Raw genomic sequence first — 23,522 nt, 5'->3', positions numbered from 1 at the left:
AGTTTGTCTGAGGTTGCAGACCTGCATTTTTTGGACGAACCCTTGAGCCCCCTAAACCTAATTTTGTATCACACCCTCCCCACCCCCACCTTCTTTATATCTTAAGCATTACGTAATTTCCGAACATTCCCTTTGTATCATACCCTAAATATGATATCACAATGTCAACGCCAAAATACATCCGGATGTAGGATGTAAAATCATAATTTTCAGACACCTACATACATAAAATCTACTGACACCGCCTGAAATATTATTAACTCATATTGTTCATCTAACGAATGTCGACTGTCTCTATGGTGTGGTATAAATGTCTATATGTATATCTCTAGGTGTATTTATTCTGATTAAATATTTACCTTAACGTTCACCAGAACATCTGTAGAGCATGGTATAAGACCGCCATCAAATGCTGATATTATAAGTTCATAATCCTTATTATGTCCTTCTAGTGGCTGCTTTAAGATCACTTCGCCAGTTTTTCGATCGACTTTAAACAGCTCTCCATGACCCTTCTTCATCTCATAACGAACTTCACCGTTCTCATTTATATCCATATCAATAGCCTAATTGTGTAAAAAAAAGTAAATACATGAAAAAATATGTAAGGAAATTAGAAGAACACGACATAGTACACAAAAAAATATTATTTTCCTTTTTTAATGCCTCCTCGTGGATAAAAAGGCATGTAGGATGCATGAGGAGGGGAAAACAAGGGCATGTTTACATAATAAAAAGTTATAATAGAACATAATAAAATGAAATTTCGTCGTACTTACCAAAACCTTAATGATTACGGAACCTTTTGGATCGTCAACAGATACGACAGCATAATATGGTAGATTGACAAAAATGGGACAATTATCGTTCTCATCTGAAATTGTTACATTTACGATTCCATGTGCAATACGCGGATTTTGATTATCGGAACTTAAAATTCCAATTTGTGATCTAGCTTCAATTATTAGCTCATAATTATCTTTTTCTTCACGATCAAAGCTATTTTCAGTCGTTTTAATAGCGCCGGATGTTAGGCCAATTTTAAACATATCAGTTGGATTAAGTATTCTAAACTCGATGTGCTCATTAAGTGCCGTGCCAAGTACATTAACGACACATACCATTTGTATTTTAGTTGTATTTTCTGTCACCGAGCTCTCATAAATCGGTTTTTGGAAGACGAGACCAGAATTTTCTGAATTTTCAACTTTTATATACACATATGCAATGGTTGAATATTTTCCATCCGAGACACGAACATGAAGCTTATAAAATGATTTAATTTTATCTATATTTTTCGTCGTCACAATTGTGCCATCCTTTGAATTAATGCGAAAAACAGAATCGAAATTTCCATCAATTATGTCATATCGCAATATTGAATCATCGAGTGCATCTTTATCCGTAGCATTTACTTGAATTACTGCTACATTTTCATATGTTGGCAATAATAAAGTTACATTATAGTCTTTCTGTAGGAATGTTGGAGCACAATCATTTATATTAATGATTTTAATTTCCACTCTTGCTGTGGTTATGGAAGATAATCGTGGCTTTCCCAAATCACTAACTTTCACATTAAAACTAAAGAATGGAATTTTCTCATGATCCAATATGAAAATATTTTTAATGGCACCCGATGATGAATCGATGTGGAAATATTTGCGGGGTAAATATTCGACAATGTCATAATGAAGAAGTGAATTTTGGCCTGAGTCTAAGTCTCGTGCTTTAATGACGAGCGGAACTGTTTCATTATATTTTGAATGTAAGGAACTATCATTTGTTAATAATGTTACGAGTGATCCAATTGGTGCTGCTTCTGATATTTCACCACGATAAATGGAACTCTCAAAGAATGGATTATTGTCATTCACATCAAGCACTTGAATAATAATATTACAATTTGCTTCCTTTGCTGCCATATTTGTTGCACGAATTGTTAAATTATAAAAGTTATTACGCTCATAATCTACATCATCTTTTGTCGTTATTATGCCCGTTGATGGATTAATGAAGAATGCATCATTCAAATTACCATTGATTATTTCAAATATAACTGATGATGTACTTCGAACATCCAAGTGCTTTACAAATGATCCGATAGGTATGTTCTCATATATTTCCGTTGCCCTCTCACGAGCATCAGATGTAAATCGCGGCGGTGCATTATCAGCCATTTGTACCATTATATGAATTGGAATTTGTGATGATAATGGCGGTTTTCCATTGTCAGAAGCTCTTACTTGAAGCATATACTCTGGCAGTGCATTAATATCTAATTCTTTTACGACGCTTATAATTCCCATATTCTCATCGATTTGAAAAGCATTTCCAATATTTCCGCTTACTATTGTATAGGTTATTTTTGCATTTTCTCCTGCATCACGATCTATTGCATATACTTGAACTACTTGTGTTCCCTCTGCTGCCGTTTCATAGACTTTACCTTCAATCAATTTTGATGTAAATTCGGGTATGTGATTATTGAAATCATGAACACGTATAATGACTTTAGCGAAATTTCTCTTTGCTGGTGTGCCTTGGTCTTTAACACTAACGACGAGTAAATGTTCGACAATTAATTCTCGATCCAATTTTTGGGTGAGTGTAATGACACCGCTAACAGAATCCACTCGAAATAAACTTAGTGAGATGGGATTTTTTGCCGTATGAAGACTGTAGAAAAGCTTCTTATCATCATCAGCATCCGTTGCATGTAATTGCAAAATCTCTGAATCTTTTTCCGTATTTTCAGATATTTCAACACGATATTCATTCTCCGTAAATTGTGGTCGATGGTCGTTACTGTTTATCACCGAAACATACAAATGAGTTTTCACAATATGAGTACCATCTGTGACAGATATCGTTAAATTATATTCCTTCTTTCTCTCCCAATCCAATCTTTTTGCTAGTAACACATTACCACTTTCACCAATATAGAATTCATTATCATCATCGCCTTCGATTATATCATACCATAATCTATCATTATCACCATCTTCTGCTTGAAAATATGTAACTAAATATCCAGGTTGGTCATTCTCTGTAACATCTACAGTTTGATCAGCTGATATAATTTTTGGTGGTTGTAATGAATCATCTGGAGCGTCAACAATTTCCACATGAACAGCTGTCGTCTTGACCTTTTTAGGATTTCCATTATCCTCAGCTTTAATCACTAAATCATATGAATCTTGATCTAAACTTTTTGCTGCATATACGATACCATTATCAGGATGAATTCTAAATTTTGCCTTCCCTTTTCCGGATTTGATAGAATATGTGATTTTTCCATTTTCACCGATATCTTTATCAAATGCCAGCACCTAATGGATGTGTTTTATTTTTTCAGCAGCATCATCATCATCGTCGTCGTCGTCATCGTTTGTTGTTTGTCGAATGTTTTGAAGTTAAAAAAAAGATGAAAATGAAAAGAAAAAAAGAAGAGTAAAGTAAATATGCTATTTTAATAATGAAAGAGGAAAAAGTTTTTTTTTTACAATTTTCTATAAGTGTAAAGAGGAATGAGGAAGCAATGGTTGGGTAGGGAGTGAAAACTAAGCACTTTTCTTTCTTATCCATAAGAGCAATATATTTAAAGTTACTGAATTTTTTTTACAAAAAATTATTATTTTCCTCCTATTTTGTAAGTAAAGTTAAACAAAAAAAGAGAAGCTACTCATAGCATCTGAGGATGAATATTTACAGTGAAAGGTATACATACTTGAAAGAATAAGAAATATGAAAATTGGAAAGGAGAAAATTTTTATACAAACTTTTATGAACGCATCTTTGCACAGAAAAAGTACTTTCCATTAATTTCGCTTGGCTTGGTAACAAAATAGTTATAAAGTTGTTAAGGCAATAGTCAGTTTTTTTTACACAAAAAAGAGACTTGAAGCAATCAAAATTTAACAACAATGCATGCAAAAGTTTAGTTTTGATTTTTACATTCCTGTTCAGCTTAAATTGGACATTCAATTATAGTTCAACACTTTTCAGCGCTTCAAATTACAACTCAGCAATGTTCAACGCTTCAAATTACAATTAAGCATTATTCAGCTATTTAAATTACAACTCAGCAATGTGCAGCGCTTTAAATTAAAATTCAGCATTGTTCAGCGCTTCAAATCACAGTTCAACACTTTTCAGCGCTTCAAATTACAACTCAGCAATGTTCAACGCTTTAAATTACAATTCAGCATTGTTCAGTGCTTTAAATTAAAATTCAGCACTGTTCAATGCTTCAAATTACAATTTAGCACTGTTTAACGCTTCAAATTACAATTCAGCGCTGTTCAGCACTTCATATTACAATTCAGCGCTTCTAAATTCAAAACACCACAATTTGGTTCAAATTTAGCTTAGCTTAAACTTAGTTCTGTACAACCTTCAGCTAAATTAGTCATAAATTCTCATACGTTTTCCTCCATATCATCCCACAACTGCGCCTTAGTTCCAAACAAACTTAAACAAACGTCCAAACATACAATTTAATTTTTGTTAAAATGTAAGAAAATACATAAAATAAGTAAATAGATATGTAGACTCAGAGTTGTCCCGGAACGTGAAGCATGAAATGAAAAACAACGGGAGCAGGAAATAATGAAATGTTTGCAACACAAACCAAAAGAATGAAAGAAAAGAAAGAAAATGAGAGATTTTTTTATGCTTCTTTTTTTAAAGCTTTCTTTTTCACTTTAGAAAATTATTTAAGAAATGTAAAGAAGAAAATTAAGGTTTTTCAGTTCCTTTGAGGGAAATTTTCTTGTGTACAAGAGCACAAAAAGAATCTTTTTGAAATGCAAGTCTCATTTGAAGGCAAATGAACTATATTCAGGCTGTTTCATTAATTTTTCATTACAATTGATTGAACTTTTGTGCTGGAGAATTCATCCAGGATTTTACAGCATGTTAGAAACTTGCATATTTGTCATATTGGAAGTAAGTTTAATCTTTATCAAAAAAACAAGAAAATTCTTCAAGTTTGCAAGCAAAACTTGCAAGTTTTAATGAATGTTTATTAAAAGCAATATTTTGTACTCAGCAAATTAGTAAAAGTTTATGAAGGATATATAATCCAGTATAAACTTTCTATAAGATATCTCATAAATTTTCATAAAATCAAAACTACAAAAAATAACAATTTTTGAGCACATGCTTGTGTAAACAACACGAGTTAATTTTACTATGAATTTATATGAGAAGTAAACATTTTTCCCATTATATCCATCCTGTATGTAGCTGTTTTGTGGATTGAAGTAAATGAAAACATATTCAGAATGGAAATAATGAAGATTCATTATGTGAAATTTTTGTAAAACTAAAGACGTGAAGCGACTGATTTTAGTCATGTAAATAATTGCTCATTTTAGTCAGGAAGATTCATTAGAGGCAAAATAAGTTTACAGACGTAAAGTGGGATGCGAAAAACATGAAAGCTTAAATTTTCTCATTTTTCCCATGAGTCGCATTAAATATTCTTAGAACTTAGCAGCGATCAATTCTCATAAAATTGTCCTGTGTGACTTTTATCGTCTCAGTTTGTTCCTGGAACAAGTTAATACTATTTCCTAGGAAGTAAGAAGACCTTTAAAATTATGTAGGAGCAGCTCGAAAAGGTATCTGAACAGATAGGTGGAAGTTGTAAAACTAATTAAAGTACAGAGGCTTTAATGGACTGGATATGAAGTAAAAATACCAAAATTTACAGCCAGACTTGAAAATGGAGCCCTGCCAACAATAGAGTGTACTTGTAGAAGCTCCTTTGCTTCACAGATTGCAAAAGATAACAGGAATGGCCAAAGAACTAATTAAATGAATCTAACAGACAATATTGCAATTAACATTGCCAAGTGATGGTCAGCGATAAAGCCAGTTCCAGGCTCCATCTGAAGGAATCCTTGAATCACAATTGATCTATACAGCCAGCGAAGTTAGTAACTAAGTATCACTTAATACTGTTGATTCAGACTTGTAAGATATGCCACATATTTCTAATGAAAGTGATTTCGTCGGAAATTCTCTTTTTCAGATGAGCTTCCTAACAGCTAAGCTGTTTCCTTCATAAAAAATTCACGAGCTTTTAGAGTGAATTTTGGTTCATCAGATAATAAGCTTATATACAGTACTTTCATGTAGTAAGTAGTTTATATATGGATATCCTTACGTAAGCATAAGGAGTTGTAAACAAATGATATGAGGCTGTATGGCAAGTAGCATATGTGGAGTACTGACATGTTTGGTAAAACATCATGTATCAAGGACTCTTCATAAAACATCGGAACTAGATTAGACATGATATGAGTTTTCAATTTAATCTATAAATAACACATTCGAGAATGATGTAGAGCAGTGGTTGGCAACCTTTTCAAGCCATGCGACACTTTTGAGGTAAGCCTCGACCATAGATGCACATGACATTTTGAATGAATTTTGGGGTTCACTTGTGGGCCGCAGCACAAAGGTTGCACACCCCTGATCTAGAGTCAAAAAAATGAGAAAAATTTCCCTTAAAATGCAACTCAACAAAAAAAAAATTTAAATCTGTCAAAAGTGTCAGTGGTTTGTGGCATGGCAAATGCTATTTCCAGATTCCACTCTATCCAGCATAGTCAGTGTAATGATTTTCAATTAAATTTCAATCTATTAAAAACTATTTGTCTCAAATTAAAATGACTATATTCCAGAAGACATTTCCATTTCCTAGTCAGACATCTCAGCTGTCAAATAGTCAAAGAGACAAAACTTAATCTACTCTATTCACATTTACTTTACATAGAAAATGGAAACAATAACGAAATGTCTGTAAAAATGTCATAAAATCTCATCAAAAAAGTTTTAAATATTTTCATAAAAGAAACTTTTTTTTTTTGTTTCCATTGAACTAACATTTTAATTAATGTCTTCGTTTTCTGTTCCTCGGATTATGTATTCCATCTCCTTTTTTTCACTTCCCATTTACAATGAACTCAAAATGAACTTTCATCATGCATGTACATGCATTTTAAATGAAATAAAGTACTTTAAACATGAAGCTTAACTTTTTTTTTTTCTCTCATTCATGACAACGTGAGTGATGTAAAGTGGGAGTGAATAAAAGATTCTTTTAAGTCATCAGTGTCATAATAACAATAATAATTGTCATTGTCGTTAAGAAAAAAAATATTCAAGATATATTTAGGGAAATTGAAACTTAGTGATCCCCACACCCCATGCCACTTAGAGACAAAAATGTTGGAAGTCTTTGTGCTGTCAAGGGAATTAAGCGCATTCTGTCCCCCAATCATTATTTATAGTATTTATGCTGGTATAAAGCTATCAAACATAGTTAAAAGCCGACTCCCGATTATGTCCGGCAGCTGACAGCTTGCATTTCAACCAATTAGTCAGCCACCCAGACAACCAGTTTTTCAACCAAATATCCAGATAGTCAAACAGCAAGCCAGTCAACCTGCCACTCAGACCAGACAACAATCCAGCCAGTCAATCAATCAGTCAGTCATTCTCCCAGTCAACCAGTCAGTTAGTTAGTCAATCAGTTGGTCAGTCATTCTCTAAGTCAGCCAGTCAACCAATCCGTCAGTCACCAATTCAGTCAATGTCTCAAACAGCCAACCAGCCAGTCAACCAGCCAGTCAACCAGTCAGCAAGTCGATCAGTCTCCCAGTCAGCCAGTTAGTCAGTCTCCAAGTCAGCTAGTCAGCCAATCTTTCAGTCAGCCAGATAGCCAGTTATCCAGTCTGTCAGACAGTCAATCAGCAAACAAGCTAGCCAGCCAGTCAACCGAACAGCCATTAAAACCACCCAGTTTTTCAGGCAGAGAGCCAGTCAGCCGATCAAACTAAAATCATAACTGTCATTTTTCCAAAAATTCGCTAAAAAATTGTCTTATGGAATTTCAATGAAAATTATAACAGCGTGAAAAAATTTTCTTTTTATATCTCCCGAAATGTAGGAAGGAGGAAGAAGAAAAGACGGAAATTCTTTCTTAAAACAAAGAATAACGAAGAGGAGCGAAGAGAAAAAAAAGTAAAAATATTTGAATTATCACCAAAAAGGAAACTTGAATGAAGGAAAAAAGGCGAAAGAATGATGGGAGATAAGCAGCTAATGTTTGGACTTATAGTCATCATCAACATCATCATTCTTCCGTTTCTACGACGAGGAACAAGAGAGAAAGAGAATCGGTGGGCGGTAAATGATGAAGAAATTCTTTGTAGCGGAAAGAGGGGGCACAAGAGGGTGTTTGGGGAAATTCTTTTCGACAACTCTTGTCAGTGAATTGGTGGAATGAAGATGAGAAGAAGAAATTCCTTTTTTCACTTTTTTATAGAGTGCTAAAAACTATAAAAATGTCATGTTTGAATGAACTTTCATTTTATTATTGTTTGAAGTGAAAAAGAACGAAAAAAAGGCGAGAACGACTTTTAAATGAAGGTACGTTAAAAAGCCAGAATCATAAAAAAGGTAGTCTTTTGTCACCTGAGAAAAAAGAACTTTGAGATGCAATAAGAGAGGCCTTAAAGGATGTGTAAAATATATTGAAGGTAAACTTGAAACTTGTGGTAATGTCGAGCAATTAATTTTGTTAAAGGTTGATTGAGAGGAATTTTTGGAATTTCAATCTAAACTGAGTAACATTTTTCAATAGCTGAACCAGCTGATTTGATTAATATTCACGGAATTCAGTCATTTGTATGAAAATTGAAGCTTTAATAATATAAACGTGTATGAAGGGATACAGCCTTATGAGTTGGAGATAGTGTGATTGATAATCTATTGCACCACACCTTATCTATCTGAAGGGTTTAACAACCTAAAGTGCCAGATGCAAGCTCTATATACTGCAAAAGACACGAGTACGTCTTAATACCTAATGAACACTGCAATCTGCCTAGTTACAGTTAGTATGTAAAAATATCCACAAAGAAAATCATCCAGATACTACCTAGAATATCTTTGTGGACATGCATAGCAATAAAGACACATTATGTGCCAAAGACATCAAAATTCCTTCTAACACACAAACTGAGCTTCATAACTAGAATGTCGAAATGGAAAATTAGCTTCGAAAATTTGCCATGACTTGGGATTGAACCCAGGACCTTTGGTATGCAAACTCAACGCTCTACCATTTAGACCAATGCCATTCCACTAATTTTTAATCAAATTTACTCATTAAAAATTCAACAGATATTTTATTTGATTTTAATTATTAAGTTCACTTATTGCCAACTTATGGCATACAAGAGGAAGGGAGATAAGAGAGAATTCCTGTAAAGTAATAAGTAAACGATGCCAAATCCATTCAACAGTTTCATTAATTTTTCTAATTCAGCATTAAAATCAGTAAAGCGAATAAATTCACATTCAATTCACAAAAACAATGACAGCTTGAAATCAAATAAATATCTCAACACGAATCCATCCAGTATTACTTCAGCGAATCCCACAAAAATCTGACAAACATTTCCTAATAATACATAAACCTCAACATACTTTTTTTTCTCTCTTTTCTAGTTGTGTCTCATTGTTTCAATTTCTTTATTATTCTTTCCTGTTGTGTCTACCTACGTGAGTCACAACAGTACAGCTTACATTTGTATATGTATGCTGCTCACACAAGAATCTTTATGTGGTTGAATGAAAACTCATTACAAAGTTTTGTCGTCATTGAAAAATGAAGAAGGAGATGAAAGCTACAAAAAGCAAGTTTTTTTTTTGAGAAATTAAATTGCTTCATTGAGTCAAATTGAGGAGAAAAAAAGTAGTAGTAAAGAAGCACATGCACGAAACAGTAGATGGAACAAGTTGAATATAATTGTCACCTAATAAAAATAAATGGCGCATTTTAAGGACGAGAAAATTATTAGAGTAAGTGTGAGTCTCAAGTCAAAACATTAACAGAAGAAGTAGTCTAAATAGGCAAATGTTTCCTGCACGTGCTTTATTTAAGCCATTAAAATATATATTTTTTTAATTAAAACTAGAAAAGGATGTAGCACAATGCTGTTGATTTTTCCTACAATAATTGGTCTTTTGAGTACGATGAAAGTTTTTCTAGCAACTAGTTATTGATGTTACATGAATAGATGTATTACTACTTGCTCCAGTTGGTTCTGCAAAAAGTATTACATGAAGATGGAGTTTCTCGAGATGATGAATATGCTTACAATGGACTGTATAGTAATGAGTATAAAATTAATGTTTTTATTCATATATTGAGGATGGATTAATTTGATTTATTTACTTTTTGAGCTAATTATCCTCAATTGATGATGATTCCAATTTTTAAAGGTATTTAATTAAACGAATTTTCATGTTTTAATTTACATAAAATTTCCCTCACATAAATAATAATATATGAAAAATACCTATTTATTTTAAATTTAAATTAAACAAATCCCACATTGAGTTATTGTTGCTTTATTAAGGGGTCATTCCAGGTAGGTATTAAATATATAACGTGAACAATTGGATCATTGTTTGAGGTGTAAACTCAAACTCACCCCTTAAAAGAGAGTTACGGGATGTGTAAACAATAACTAAGTATTGTTTGTAATAGATGCAACAGGAGCATAAGCAGAAATTATTTGAGAGGGGTCAAAAATTTAGCAGAGGGGGATTTGAGATTTTTTTCTTAAAGAAAAAAGACAGTCCCTAATAGGTAAAAAGATCACTCTTAACTATCTTAAATACTGTAGATGTACCATAAAAGCTTGCTATTTGCCTGTTGGGTAGGTGATGCTTCGACTTCAATTATATATGCAGTCAAATTGACTTGAATCTTTATTTTCCATACAAAAGTCAAGTCGACTTTAAGTTCTGTTTTAAATCTAAAGAATACGCTCTTGATATGCTACACATTCAGCAATAGGGTCAGATGAAAGGCGTTTTGTAGAAACCTAGGCTCCTCATCGGATTTTGGTCTCAGCAAGTAAGTAAGTACCCTTAGTAAGTTACACACTTAAGTTTAATTTGAAGATTTAACAATTTTTAGTAAAAAAGGGTGACTTTAGATTCAAAGTTCTTTATTTCTAGATTCGAGCGCAGCCATATGGAAGGGGTAGATTGTCATTTATGGATTAACAGCAATGTGAGAGCACAAGAGGTAGTTTTGGGAGTAGAAACCCAAGAGTTGCCTAAGGGGTAGTTTGGATGGTAAATTTACTTCCTAGATCAAAGAATTGATAGTTGACCAATTTTAGAGGATGAAGTCAACTAGAATTCGCTCCGGTTCGGTTTGATAAACCGATTAAAATCATTTATTTCTGCTAACACTTGTGAAGTATAACATTTAATATCCATCGATTGCCGATTTAGTATTCAATATGTGTGGAGTATTCCCTATTTCTACCTAATTTGCATTCTAATCTACTGAAATTATTTCTTTAAAATTCAATTTAAATTCAAAACCAAAAAATTAAATTTTCCAAATACCAAAAACCAAAAAAGCCCAAACTTCAAATGAGTACATTTCACTGAATGCCATAACTTCTTGAACGTTAATTTTTAAATGCGGCAATCTCCATATTTATTTTTATGACATAATTCTTCAACTTCAAAAGAATTTTTCTGAATAATTTACAAAACATTAAATCAAAAAAAAGAGAGAGAATCACAAAAAGTCAGATAAAGTAACACCAACAGCCCAGCACTCTTCAAAAACAAAATTGAGGATCAAAAAAAAGTTACAGAAAAAAGAAGATATAAAAAAAGTTTTTCTTTATGCAGAAGCTGGTGCTTTCCATCACTCAGAGAAAGATATAAAAGGATGCAGGAATAATAAATGAAACAGATTGGGAATGAGAAGAGATCTGACGGAATAAGGAACGGGGGACGTAAAAGAGTGTCTGTTGTCACAATTCAACTGAAACTATAGAAAATTTATTTGTGTCCAAAAAGAAATATGTACAATAAAAGCATGAGAAACAATGGAGGGGCGCATAAAAAGCTTTTTAATGCTGTTGCTATTTGCAGCCCAGCTGACAAAATTTTCTTCTTCTTTTTTGTGTCTGTATGGCACTTAAAAAAAGAGAGAGAAAAGAAGCAGAAAAATGGGGGATTTATATATTTTATATATACATAAATACGGTTTTTGGATAAACATTTGCCACTTTAGCCACTTGCCATCATCTATAAAAAAAGAAATAGATGTATATACATAGAATTTTATGACTACATGATAGTACTGCAAAACACACATAATTTTTTGCTGTTAATGTTACTAGAAAAAAAAGTTTGGCCTTTTTTTCCTAGAATTTTTGTATTGGGAGGGCATTACATGTAGTAATGATTGTCTGTCTTCTAGATCAGTAAGAAAGCATCTTTTGGAAACGTGCTGCCTAGACCTTGTTGAGTTTAATGATGTGGTCCGTAATAAGGGATTTTATCAAGTAGTAAATTTATGCTTATGCGGGTAATTTTGAATTTTGTGGATTCTTGGCATGGACATAGCCAGAAATGTGTTAGGGAGGGGAGCATGGATGTAACTAGCAATTAGTCCATAAGGAGTATTGCGCTTGGTATCGCAAATTGGCAAGTGGAAGCCAGCGATAGTGCCAGCTTTAGGCGACTCTTGTGGGATGTCATGGATCACAACTGATTTGTACGACCAGCGAAGTAAGTAAGTAACTAAGTTCATAAAAAGAGAAGGGACCGCCCTTCCCGTGGCCACCCCTGAATACGATTCGATGAGAGAAGGGTGGGTGGTCTAATTATAGCACTTAGAGTATTGTAACTAGAAACTGCTGACAAAATAGAAGAAAAATCCAGATCTTAAAAAGTGTAGTAATTGCAATCAGTTGCAATATTCAATCAATTATAAAGTCAACTTGTTTATCTTTAGAAAATACTCAATCAATATTGGAAATCTTTCTTAATTGCCATCTAGTCGGAGAGGATTTTCAGATAAATTTTAATGAGCACATAAACCTCTTTAAATAATTCCTTATTGTCTTTTCAATGCTGCTAAATATCTACTAATTTAAAGCTTTTAAATTAAGGAAGTTCATGCTGAGATACCTGTAGTGATATTTGCTCTATTTCAAGATTTAATTTAAAGGCGTAATTTGTGATAATTTAGGAAAACAGCAGGATAGATATCGTATACAGATTCATCAAATATTATTACTCTTTTGGTGCAATTTCCATGCCTGAGTCGAGGTGGGTTGGTGGCGGAATGGTTCCGTACTTTGGTATCTAATTATTGTGATACCGACCAATCGGTCATTGGTTCGAGACTCGTCAGGGGAAACTTTTTATCGAATTATATGGAAATTGGGGCTCATGCCCTCTCTTTGTAGGTTAAAGACAATAAGCTTGACAATTCCGTCATCAAGAGATTGATTCTGATCTCACAATAAGTAGTAAGTCCATTGAGTGCATTGGTCTTGGCGCACCCTCACTTGTTAAACAATCATTAAACAATGTCGGATCTAGCGAATACGTTGTTACTATTCAGATTATTAATAACCCATTAATCAATCAGTAACTGAATCCAGCACATAATCTAACATTGTATCAAGTACTTTACTGTGTCAATTGAATGATTATTCAGGATCAGTTATACTCAATAAAGTACATAAATAAAAATGTCACCTTCCCTGTCGAAATATATCTGCAGCACAAAAAAGCTCAAGCACTGCTTGTTTCGAATTCTTCACGTATTTTTCTAAAGTCCCATCTTTTAAATTCATTAAATCCTCTTACGTTGACAGAGAAATACGCTTTATAAAATCATTTACAAAGCACTTTTCAACTCCTTTTTTTGTGTACATACTTTATTTTCCCTTTTTTTCTCACTCCAGAACAAAGAGCACCAAAATGTGAAGAAGGGAAAAGAAATAACAAATTGAAAGTTTACTAAAAACAAATTTTTATTATTCATTTACAATTTTATCTATGTGATCTGACTTGTAGAAAAGTTTTGTACTTCACTTTATAGTTTTTGTTCCTAAAAAGCACTTTTTTTCATGCTTTCGTTTTAGTTTTTTTCCCATTCTCTATTAACTGGGTATAACTATAAATGGAGCTCTTTTTGATAATTTGTATGTATACATACATATGGTGATGGCCGCAAAAAATGGGAATTTTAGAAAAAATAGCATTTTAAAGATACATCAAACAAACAAAGCCAAAGCTTCAATTTGTCTAATTTGTCCGTTCAAAAAAGCTTTCAAGAAACTCAAAATTCAAAAATTCAAATCTTTGTTTACAATTTGAAATTTCAAAGTTTTCTTTAAAATTGAGTTTTCTTGGACATAATTGCTTGTCATATTAATGATCTTATATTAGTATACAGTTGAAAGTCTTGTATTTAACATGAAATGAGCTTAGAAAAGTCCAAAAAAGTATTTAAATTTACAATTTTCTAAAATTTGGTATGTACTAAAATTTGGAATTTTTAGATTCATTATTTCAAATTTTAGTACAAAATTAGGAAAACTGTTACGTTTTCATTGTGAATAATCAAATATCAAAGTATGCATCTCGCCAATTACAGTTAGAATCAAACATGAAAGTGTTCACAAAACTCAAAAATTACAGTTCACAAACCCACAATTACCAATCCTCAAACTTAAAATGGCCATCGCAATACAAAATTTACTTTTACCTACAAAACTAAAACTTTTGTAATATTAAGGTTAGACGAGTTGAAATGTGAGGGGAGGTGACGATGAGGAGAGAAAATTTGGTGAGTAAATATTTAGCATGTACGTTAATATTTCATAACTTCAAATGTTAGTTCAGATACTCTCATTATAAAATATAAATGCACAAATAAGACTACTTTTGCTGTTTTCGAATGAAATACATAAATGGAATGGAATTATGCAGGGTTGGTCTACTCAAGACATATTTTCCTATTTAAGTCAGACTGTGCCTGTTTAAAATGAGCAACTCTCATATTATTTGTTGAATGCTGAATTTCATTTCATGGAGAATTTTTACTGTCAATAAAGAATATTTTACGTGTAAAAATTTAAATAGTTTTCAGAGAGAATTCCTTTTTTTATGCCGAATGTGTGATGAAATATTTACAGTATAATATGTACGATATAATGGCATTTTAATATTACATTCGTTACACAAATATGGTTGTACATTTTTGATTTATATTACTCGAAACCACTCAGAATTGTCGATTTTCTGACAACAAAAAATAAAAATATTTCATTTGTGGCAAGATTTCATTTGGGAATGAATGTATCCCATTGCAAATCATCATATAGAGTTTCAGTTATAGTTCTAAATATAAAATAGTCAATATAAGTAAAAAATCAACATTCCATTAAAGCTTAGCTATATAAATTGGATTATGGTAGAGCTCAATGGCACTTTAAGCTCATAAAAAGTGGATAATCCAATATTATATCAACTCTTACTTGAACTTAATATTAAAGTCATTGAAAATCTATTTTCAAAAAAAAAGGCAAACCTTACATTTCAAATTGGAATCAAGACATAACAATACATTTTCATCTTTTTTTTCTTGCCAGAATCGATCAAAATATTATTTTCTGTGGAAATGCCAAAGGTTAACATCATTTTTCGATTTATCGCTCATAATGAACAATTTTCGAATCAAATCCAATAACTTTGTTACATTGAGGATATAACAAATCACAAAAAATGTCTATTGTATTTTGTTGTCGAGTAAAAGTTTTTACTGTAAATTCCTATAGGAGCAATTTCTGTACTGAATGTTTATTTTAGATTCTTCAGTTCTGAGTCAAAATTATGTTTGTGGGAATATTCTCCAGTTAGCTATGAAACATAAAATTGTGAAATATTTTGTGATTAATTCAAATATATTTCATCATCGATACTGATTTCACGTTTGAATCTTCAAAGAGACTCAAAATTGAATTGCTTAAAGCATTTAAAAAGGATTTTTTTTTGGGCCATGTTTGTAAAGTATCTTTGATATGTTATAAATACCTTGTAATATAGTTATTATTTTGCTAAATTTACTGAAAATATCTGTTGATATTTTGTGAAAAAAAAAAAATTCTCTTTTTGATTTATGATAGCTTTATTGGAGTCATTACTTGAAATTTTATAGCATTTTATATTAATATATTTATGATGCTCTCATTTATTATTCATTGACTGATTAATATTCTGTGAAATTCAGCCTTTTGATTCGAATTTAATTTTTTTATTTTGGAATGACTACTTTGATTTGTTACTGAACGAACTATTTTTTTTACTGAACAGAAATCCGATTAAAATTTGAATTGAAAATTTCCGTTAAAATTGTAACTGAACGAACTATTTTTTTTACTGAACAGAAATCCGATTAAAATTTGAATTTAAAATTTTCGTTAAAATTGTTACAGAACGAACTTTTTTTACTGAACAAACTTAAAATCTGATTAAAATTTGAACTGAAAATTTCCGTTAAATTAGAAATAAATCAAATAAAATTCCTAAATGCATTTTATAAGCGAGAAAATTGACTTTTTACAATGTTATTGATCTGCCTTGCAGGTATGTTGACATTTTTCAAACTAAATTGTTTACATGCATTCAATTATAACCATTCAAAATGTTTTCATAATGCAAAACTATTCCATATAATCTCATTATTATTAATTTGACATAATACGAAAAAAAAGTATAATATTATTCTTTTGAATGATTCGCATAAACTAGCCATAACTCTTCATGTTTAATTTATATGAAAATTACAACATCGACCGAGTAAATTGGAAGCAGATAATGTGAGGAAAAATAACACATTAAACACCCACAGGGATTAGCTAAATAATGTAATGTACATGGATATATTTGTATAACGATATAATACTATAGCTCATAACTATGTATTCACTAGGGTATAATCCCGTCAAACATGACAGGTAGAAAATTATACACCACGCAAAAGTGGGTTTCTATGGGGATTAAATTATAAGTTTAAATGGAAGTCATTCTTGTTTGTAATCTTAATGCTGAAAAGTTTCAGTGAGAAAGAGACGGGTTTAGGAGTTGTTCATTGATTACGTTATGTTATGTAATCATTTATCATACAAAGCTGGGTCAGAGGGGGAGGAAGGTTAAGATTTTGTTACCAAACTTGCCTAAAAAAATCTCAATTTTAGATTTCTAAAGATCAAAATAGCTTTGGGAGCTAAGACCGAAATGACAGACCAAATGACAAATCCTCATAATTATATTTATATAATTTCAGTGAATTTTTGTTGGATGGAGTGAATGATTCAACATTCGTTTTGGAACTGCTATTGGTTTAGTATATATTTCTGAATAGTGTTTGGAGTCCTTAATAAATGACGTGACTATTATCAAACATGATTATAAGATGTTTAGAGTACTTAAAAACTGTTATGGAATTGCATTAAGCATTAGACTTTAGAATCCAAACCGAGCGTCACGATAAAGGTTTCACGAAGTCTCAGTCTCGACAAATACTCTACATCGAGATCGAGACTACCCGGGAAATCCACCAGGGAGTCTTCCCGTATAAAGTTCTGGGATAGTTTCTGTCTCGGAATCGGGACCGGTATCTCAAGCCCTCCGTCACGCTGCGGCTAACTGGATTTCATCGTAAAAATGGGTCAAAATCAACAATCTTAGTGACATCAGGGCAACTTTATATGTAATCGTTAACACGACAACATAAAGATGCCCTTGCTAATACTCCATGTATTCAAAATGTTCCATATGTACTGTATTACATTAATATTCCTCAGGAACATCAATATTATAACGTTAATGAAGTTAATATTATAACATTGATATTCAGGAACATAATGTAATGATCGTAATGATGTAATACAATGAAATAGATAAGGAACATTCTGGTTCCATGGGATGTTTTGCTGTCCAGTAAATTATCTGCTTTCGATAAAATCTTGACGTCATTTATGTATGAACACCCCTTAACTAAATTGATCAGAAGATTGTGCTTTGGACAATGAAAAATGCGCTCTAGTCACTCATTCCAATAATATTTAAAACAATATACAATATATATATTTTTTTAGAATTTACCCTAAAAAGACCATGCGATATATCATGTACGCTTGAGAATTCCCACGTTGTGTCTAAGTGAAAATCCAAATTTTGTTTCAATGTGGATCCATGTGGATCAAAATTATTATTATTATTACTATTACTGTTGCCAAATTCGTCCTGCATGCAGATGGTAATGGTGGAATAAAAGGGAAAAAAAGAGAGATAGAAAAAAGAGTTGGAAGAAAAAGAAGAAAAAAAAGAAAGAAATCTTCGATTTAGTATTTTTTTATATGTCATCACTATTAGATTGTCAACTTCATCATCTTTTGTGAAGCATATTTTCTATGTATGTATATATCTCTTGAGTGTTTTGGATATTCTTTTTATTCTTTTCATGTTTTATGGTTTCTGTAAATATTTTCCAGAGTGTGGCCGTCTCAAATTCGACATTGGATTTTCGAAAAATTCGAATAGTTCGAACTTAACTCATTTTAAATTCGAAATTTACGTTACAAAGAAAAATAAATGTAACGGTCGAAAAAAAATTGAATCTTGAAAAAATTAACGATCGTTTTTTGAGAAAGCCACACACTGATATATTCTCTTATGATCTTGGTCTGCCATAGCATAAAAGAGAGATGGAACCATAGCTAGCAAAGAATAAAAATCTGTATAATAATATCAAATGTAATAAAAATGATGCTTATGATGATGATGACAATAATGATGATTTGATATGAATGAGAGGAGATGGTAAAAATTGTATATAATGTAGGTGAGGGTAAATGCCTAAAGTGTACGTATCAATAAAAAAGGAACAAAAAAATTTTTGTGGTGTTGGGTATAGGGTTCGTTCTTTTCTTGTTATGCGGTCAACGATTAATGTCATAAATTATAGATATTTTTCTTCGTTCTTTTCATCTACTTTTCGGCCATTCCTTTTCTTGTTATAACATCCTCTATCTTACACTTCCCTTCTTCCTCATCCCCATCCTCCGTGCTGGCATACAAAAAAGAAAACCATTTGATATCAAAAATTATGTGTCATGTCTTCCTATTCAACGCCTTTTTGTCGCTTATGGTCCTTTTACCTAATATTATTGCTATAAATTTAAAATGAAAATGCCATGTATAGGGGCTGGGGGAAGTGATGTTATATTTGCACAGTAAAACCATACTTGTGCACGAGCTTTTACATCTCTGCCATTTACCCATAGTCCTTCGCCGTTTAAATAACTTTAAATCAAATTGTAACGCAAAGATGGCAATTTTTTTGGGGACATTCTTTAAGGAACATTATGTGAAGCTTGTTTTTATCAATTTGACTGGCAGGATGATTATTTTGTCGGTTGTAGCTTCCTGGGTGTTGGTGAATGAATGAGAGAATCTACAGATTAAAATTACATTTTCTCTGGACTTATGAAGAACAATGCAATAAATCACAGGATCATCCTATGTTAAGACAAGATGATTTTCATTTTTCTATAAGATTTCAAACACCATGATAACAGCTTAGATTCCATTTATGGTGTAGCTAGGATTAGGTGAGTGGAATTATCCTACAGTAAATGAGTTTCTCAATGCAACTCTAAGGCCAAAGGTCTATCTAAGTTGTTCAAACTTTTCTGAGCTGAGGCACAGTTTGGTTGTGCTTGTTCTAAGATATACCAGTGTGCCGCGACACACAGGTTGCCCAATAGTGATCTAAGGGTTCTAAACTATGTGTGAGTGGAACTGGACTGCATGAATTCTCGCATTCCTCCTAAATGTAACAACCCCAAATGACACAAGTCGATTTATTGACCAAAAATCCTGCCTGAGGCTGGCCTTTGACTTGGTACCAGACTCGATTCTAATACGGCATCATATCTGAGTCACCACAGTCCGTTGCCGGATTTGGCCTCGATTAAGCAACTTATGCTAATCGGGTTAATCTAATTAATTATTTTACATGTAGCTTAATCCCATATTAAAAGATCCTGAACTTTGTTACAGTAAATCCTCTTCTGGACTTCCAAAATACCTTACAGATTCTTATTAACATCCTCAAAATTATGCGCTCAAGTCCTTTCCACTATGCAAATTCCCTTAAATCACAATCTATAATATGCTACATGCTCTGTGATCGAGAGTGAAATTTGCCAGCTGTTTTTTGCTGCTGATGTTGATGAAATAAATTTTCAATGCCGCCCATATCGAGATCCACTTATGTTCGTTTCACTTCCCTTTCAGTTTCACTTATATACATATTATTTCTTCTGCTGCTTATTCACTTAATGTATGAGTGTGAATATTTTTCCTTTTTATGTCAGGGATGTCTAAGCTGTGTGGCAAGGCCCAATACAATGCTGTGGAAGCCAGTTGGAAATGAATAGCAGTTTGGAGGATACTAATGTGTGCCATGGCATAAAAGAGATTGGACACAACTGATTTACAGTTATGGCATTTTAAAGGAAACAAGTAAATGTATATTTATATAATGTGGATTAAGGATGAAGCACCACGAATGATAATGTCGGAATTTAACCGCTAGAAGAGAAAAAAAGCGATTGCAAGTTGGAGTTAGGGGATATTATTTTCACAATTGTCATAAAAAAACCGCAGGATGAAGCATTAAATTTTTTAAACCGTGCACAAAAAAGTGAATCCGTGAAAGAGGCGGAAATGCTAAGGGAAATGAAAATGCCTTTTATAATATTTTTCACAACATTTTTTTTCGTTTGCTGGCTTTTTTTGATATTTTTCCCCTCCAAAATATCATTTTTTGAATCACTCCAACCTGACTACCTGATTATTCTTGTTATCATCACCCCCATCGTCAGTCGAAATTTCATAAAATAATAAAAGTCATACGGTTTCATCGTGAAGTCATATTTATGAAATATGTAATTTGAGATTAAGTGAACATGAAACTTGCCATCGAATCGCTTCATGCTTCATGTAAAAATATTACATCCCACACTTTCACTTGCTTAACGCATTTTATATTTGGCTGCAACACATATTCGCTTTGACTGGTTAATGCTCTGATGGTATCTAGATTGACACACAACTTAGTCGTTCTTTAAGCAATTTATTTTATCGTTAGCATGAAGAAGCAGCAGCTCTATTTGTTGAGCAAGAAAAAGGAAAAGATTTTCATCTTATGTTGATTTGATTTTAAAAGCTTTTACGGATTTAAATCTCTAGAAAATTAAAAACAATCATTGACATAAAATTGACTAAAAATAAACCTAATCTCTTCTTTTCTTTCCATTCATTTGCTTTAAGATACTTCAAGTCTTGTTCTCGTGCTGTTCACGTAATGGAGAAGTACACTTCAATTCTCGAATTTGAGATTGTGAATGAAAAAAGAAATTTCATTTTAATTTACGGAATTTTCAACGAAAATGAGATTAAAATTGTAGCAGGAAATTTACAATTTATACGGTAAATTACAGAAACCTTAAAGACTTTGGCAATAACTCTTGCTGTTTAAATTATTTGAATATTAAGTAGCTGATTTGCAATTTCTGGTGAATTTTTGTGATTTATTCTGAAGTCGAAATTTAAGAAACTGAATCAGAAATTTGGAGCCCTGGTGACACCAATGAATAAAGCAAATAATCGAAGCTGCTTTTGTTTGGCGTTCATATGGATGCCAATAATAGGTTGCTACAATTTAATGTTAATAAATGAGATTTTGCGGAGCCTTAAAAGCTTCATGGCGGGGCCTTCTTCATTTGTGTCGATGGGGGAAGGAGGACTTGTGATACAATGTTCACGCGATCGCAGGTTTGTTGCAAAAAGCTTGAGAAAACATCAAAAATGGAACAGTAAGATGCGAAGTTGTTCTATCGGCACCATGACGTCTAATTTCGAGTTCTAATTTTTTGGTGTCGCCTCTCTAAACAAGGGGGATTACAGGTTTATTGCTTGCATTTTGTGGAACACTCACGAATGTGCTCATCTAGTATGAGCACCTGGTTCATCTAGTGTTAGCATGTTTAAGATGAGCATGCTCTTTGCCTATTAGGATCGTCCACATATAACACAGATTGTGGCCTGTATATACTACTAGAAAACGTCTAAGGTCAGTCTCTATCCTTCGATAACTTCAGCTAGTTCAGGATGCTAGAACTGTTGCGTCCTTTTCTACTCATCCAATCCAATAATTCTCTGGATGGGTCTGTATACACATCACAATGAACAGAGTGTCAGACAATATCCTAAAAATTAAGATTTTGCAACTTTTCAGCTCAAAACTCGAAATTTCTACGATATTTTGACGAAAAACCCTTTAGCTATTCAGATCATTGAGATCCTAAGCTACGCTCGGGCGTTTTCTTAAAAAATTGTAAAAATCGTGTTACCAACAACATGAACATTTCAGCATCAAATTTCAAGTTCGTGAAAATTTTAAAATAAACCCGGAGCTTTTATCTCCTCAATTCTTAAAATCAGGAAATCCGACTCCTCATATGGAATACATATTGCTTGTTATTCCATTCTATTGTTGATCAATCACGATAACAAAAAAAAATTCATCCAATCGCCCGCGGTGTCTTCTCTACTTGTGTTTTCTTTTCACCCAAAAAAATAAATATACAGCAAGAATTTTCGCTCTCAATACAGCATAAATAACATGATGAAATCATACAATAAAAGAGAGAAATGTAGAAAGTGAAAGGCAATATCAAGCCGAAGGTCGTTAAATTCCCCGGAAGGGTGACATTAGAAATAAATATGTGTACATTATAAGAAGAACAAAAAAAAAGAAGAAGCTCCGACGGATTTCATTTCTAATTTTACAGTTGTGCGTGTCACAAGTCAGCGACGAAAATTATGAAACACACAAAAAAAGGAGAATTAGAAAATTCAAGGGAGTGCGAAGGCATACCGCCGCATAAATTATATTTCTGTTCAGACAGGGGTGGACAGAGGTGTGGAAAGTGAATTGAGAGAATTGACATATTTTACGGCACAAAACCGCACACGTTATACAGTTCATGGCATTTTCAATTAATTAGGCTACACTTTTGTATGCCGCGGCACACATGTTGCCCTTCACTGCTATAGAGCATTCTCAAAGCTCAACAGTAGACCGCATCATACCGATCACCCAGCACTGCAAAGTACCCCAAAGTTAACCTTCCAAAATCCATCCCTGAGGTAAATACAACAACAAAAAAGCTTTAATATAATGAAGCAGTTAGAACAAGTTTGTCACATGAATGGTAGCAGCTCATGTACTCAGTCATTTGAAATGGAACAAAGAGCACAAAAAAAAAAGAAACAAAAAAAAATAAAATTCCCCAAAAAAGAGAAAGAATTAATTTGTGAGCCAACAAAAAAAGGACAGGTCGTACGTCGAAAGTCGTATGTATATTACGATGAGTGGGTGACAAAAACACATGCACAATGGGGTACAGGAGGCAGAAAAAAAAAGTTTACACACAAAACAATGTTTTCGTGTTTTTCCAATTCCAATTTTTACGTGTGTACTCTTCATTTTTTTGTGAGCTTTTTTGTTCTGAATGTGTATGGAGAAAAAA

At 32.6% G+C, this 23,522-nt stretch overlaps 1 protein-coding gene across 3 annotated transcripts in view; it reads right to left on the bottom strand.

The window, feature by feature from the left end:
* The window catches only part of kug (FAT atypical cadherin kugelei), a 150,565-nt gene that overhangs the window by 60,064 nt on the left and 66,979 nt on the right, over positions 1-23,522 (bottom strand). For all 3 annotated transcript variants that reach the window (XM_070652483.1, XM_070652485.1, XM_070652484.1), the window contains exons 13-14: positions 780-3,332; positions 360-566 (exon numbers count right to left, since the gene is read on the bottom strand). In XM_070652483.1, coding sequence (XP_070508584.1) covers positions 360-566; positions 780-3,332 — 2,760 coding nt within the window. The remainder of the gene's footprint in view (positions 1-359; positions 567-779; positions 3,333-23,522) is intronic.

This window comes from Chironomus tepperi, unplaced genomic scaffold, assembly GCF_022539635.2.
Source record: "Chironomus tepperi strain 1889 unplaced genomic scaffold, CSIRO-AGI_Ctep_v1 contig_48, whole genome shotgun sequence".
In the NCBI taxonomy this organism is placed as follows: domain Eukaryota; kingdom Metazoa; phylum Arthropoda; class Insecta; order Diptera; family Chironomidae; genus Chironomus; species Chironomus tepperi.
This window is presented reverse-complemented; position numbering and strand designations above follow the sequence as displayed.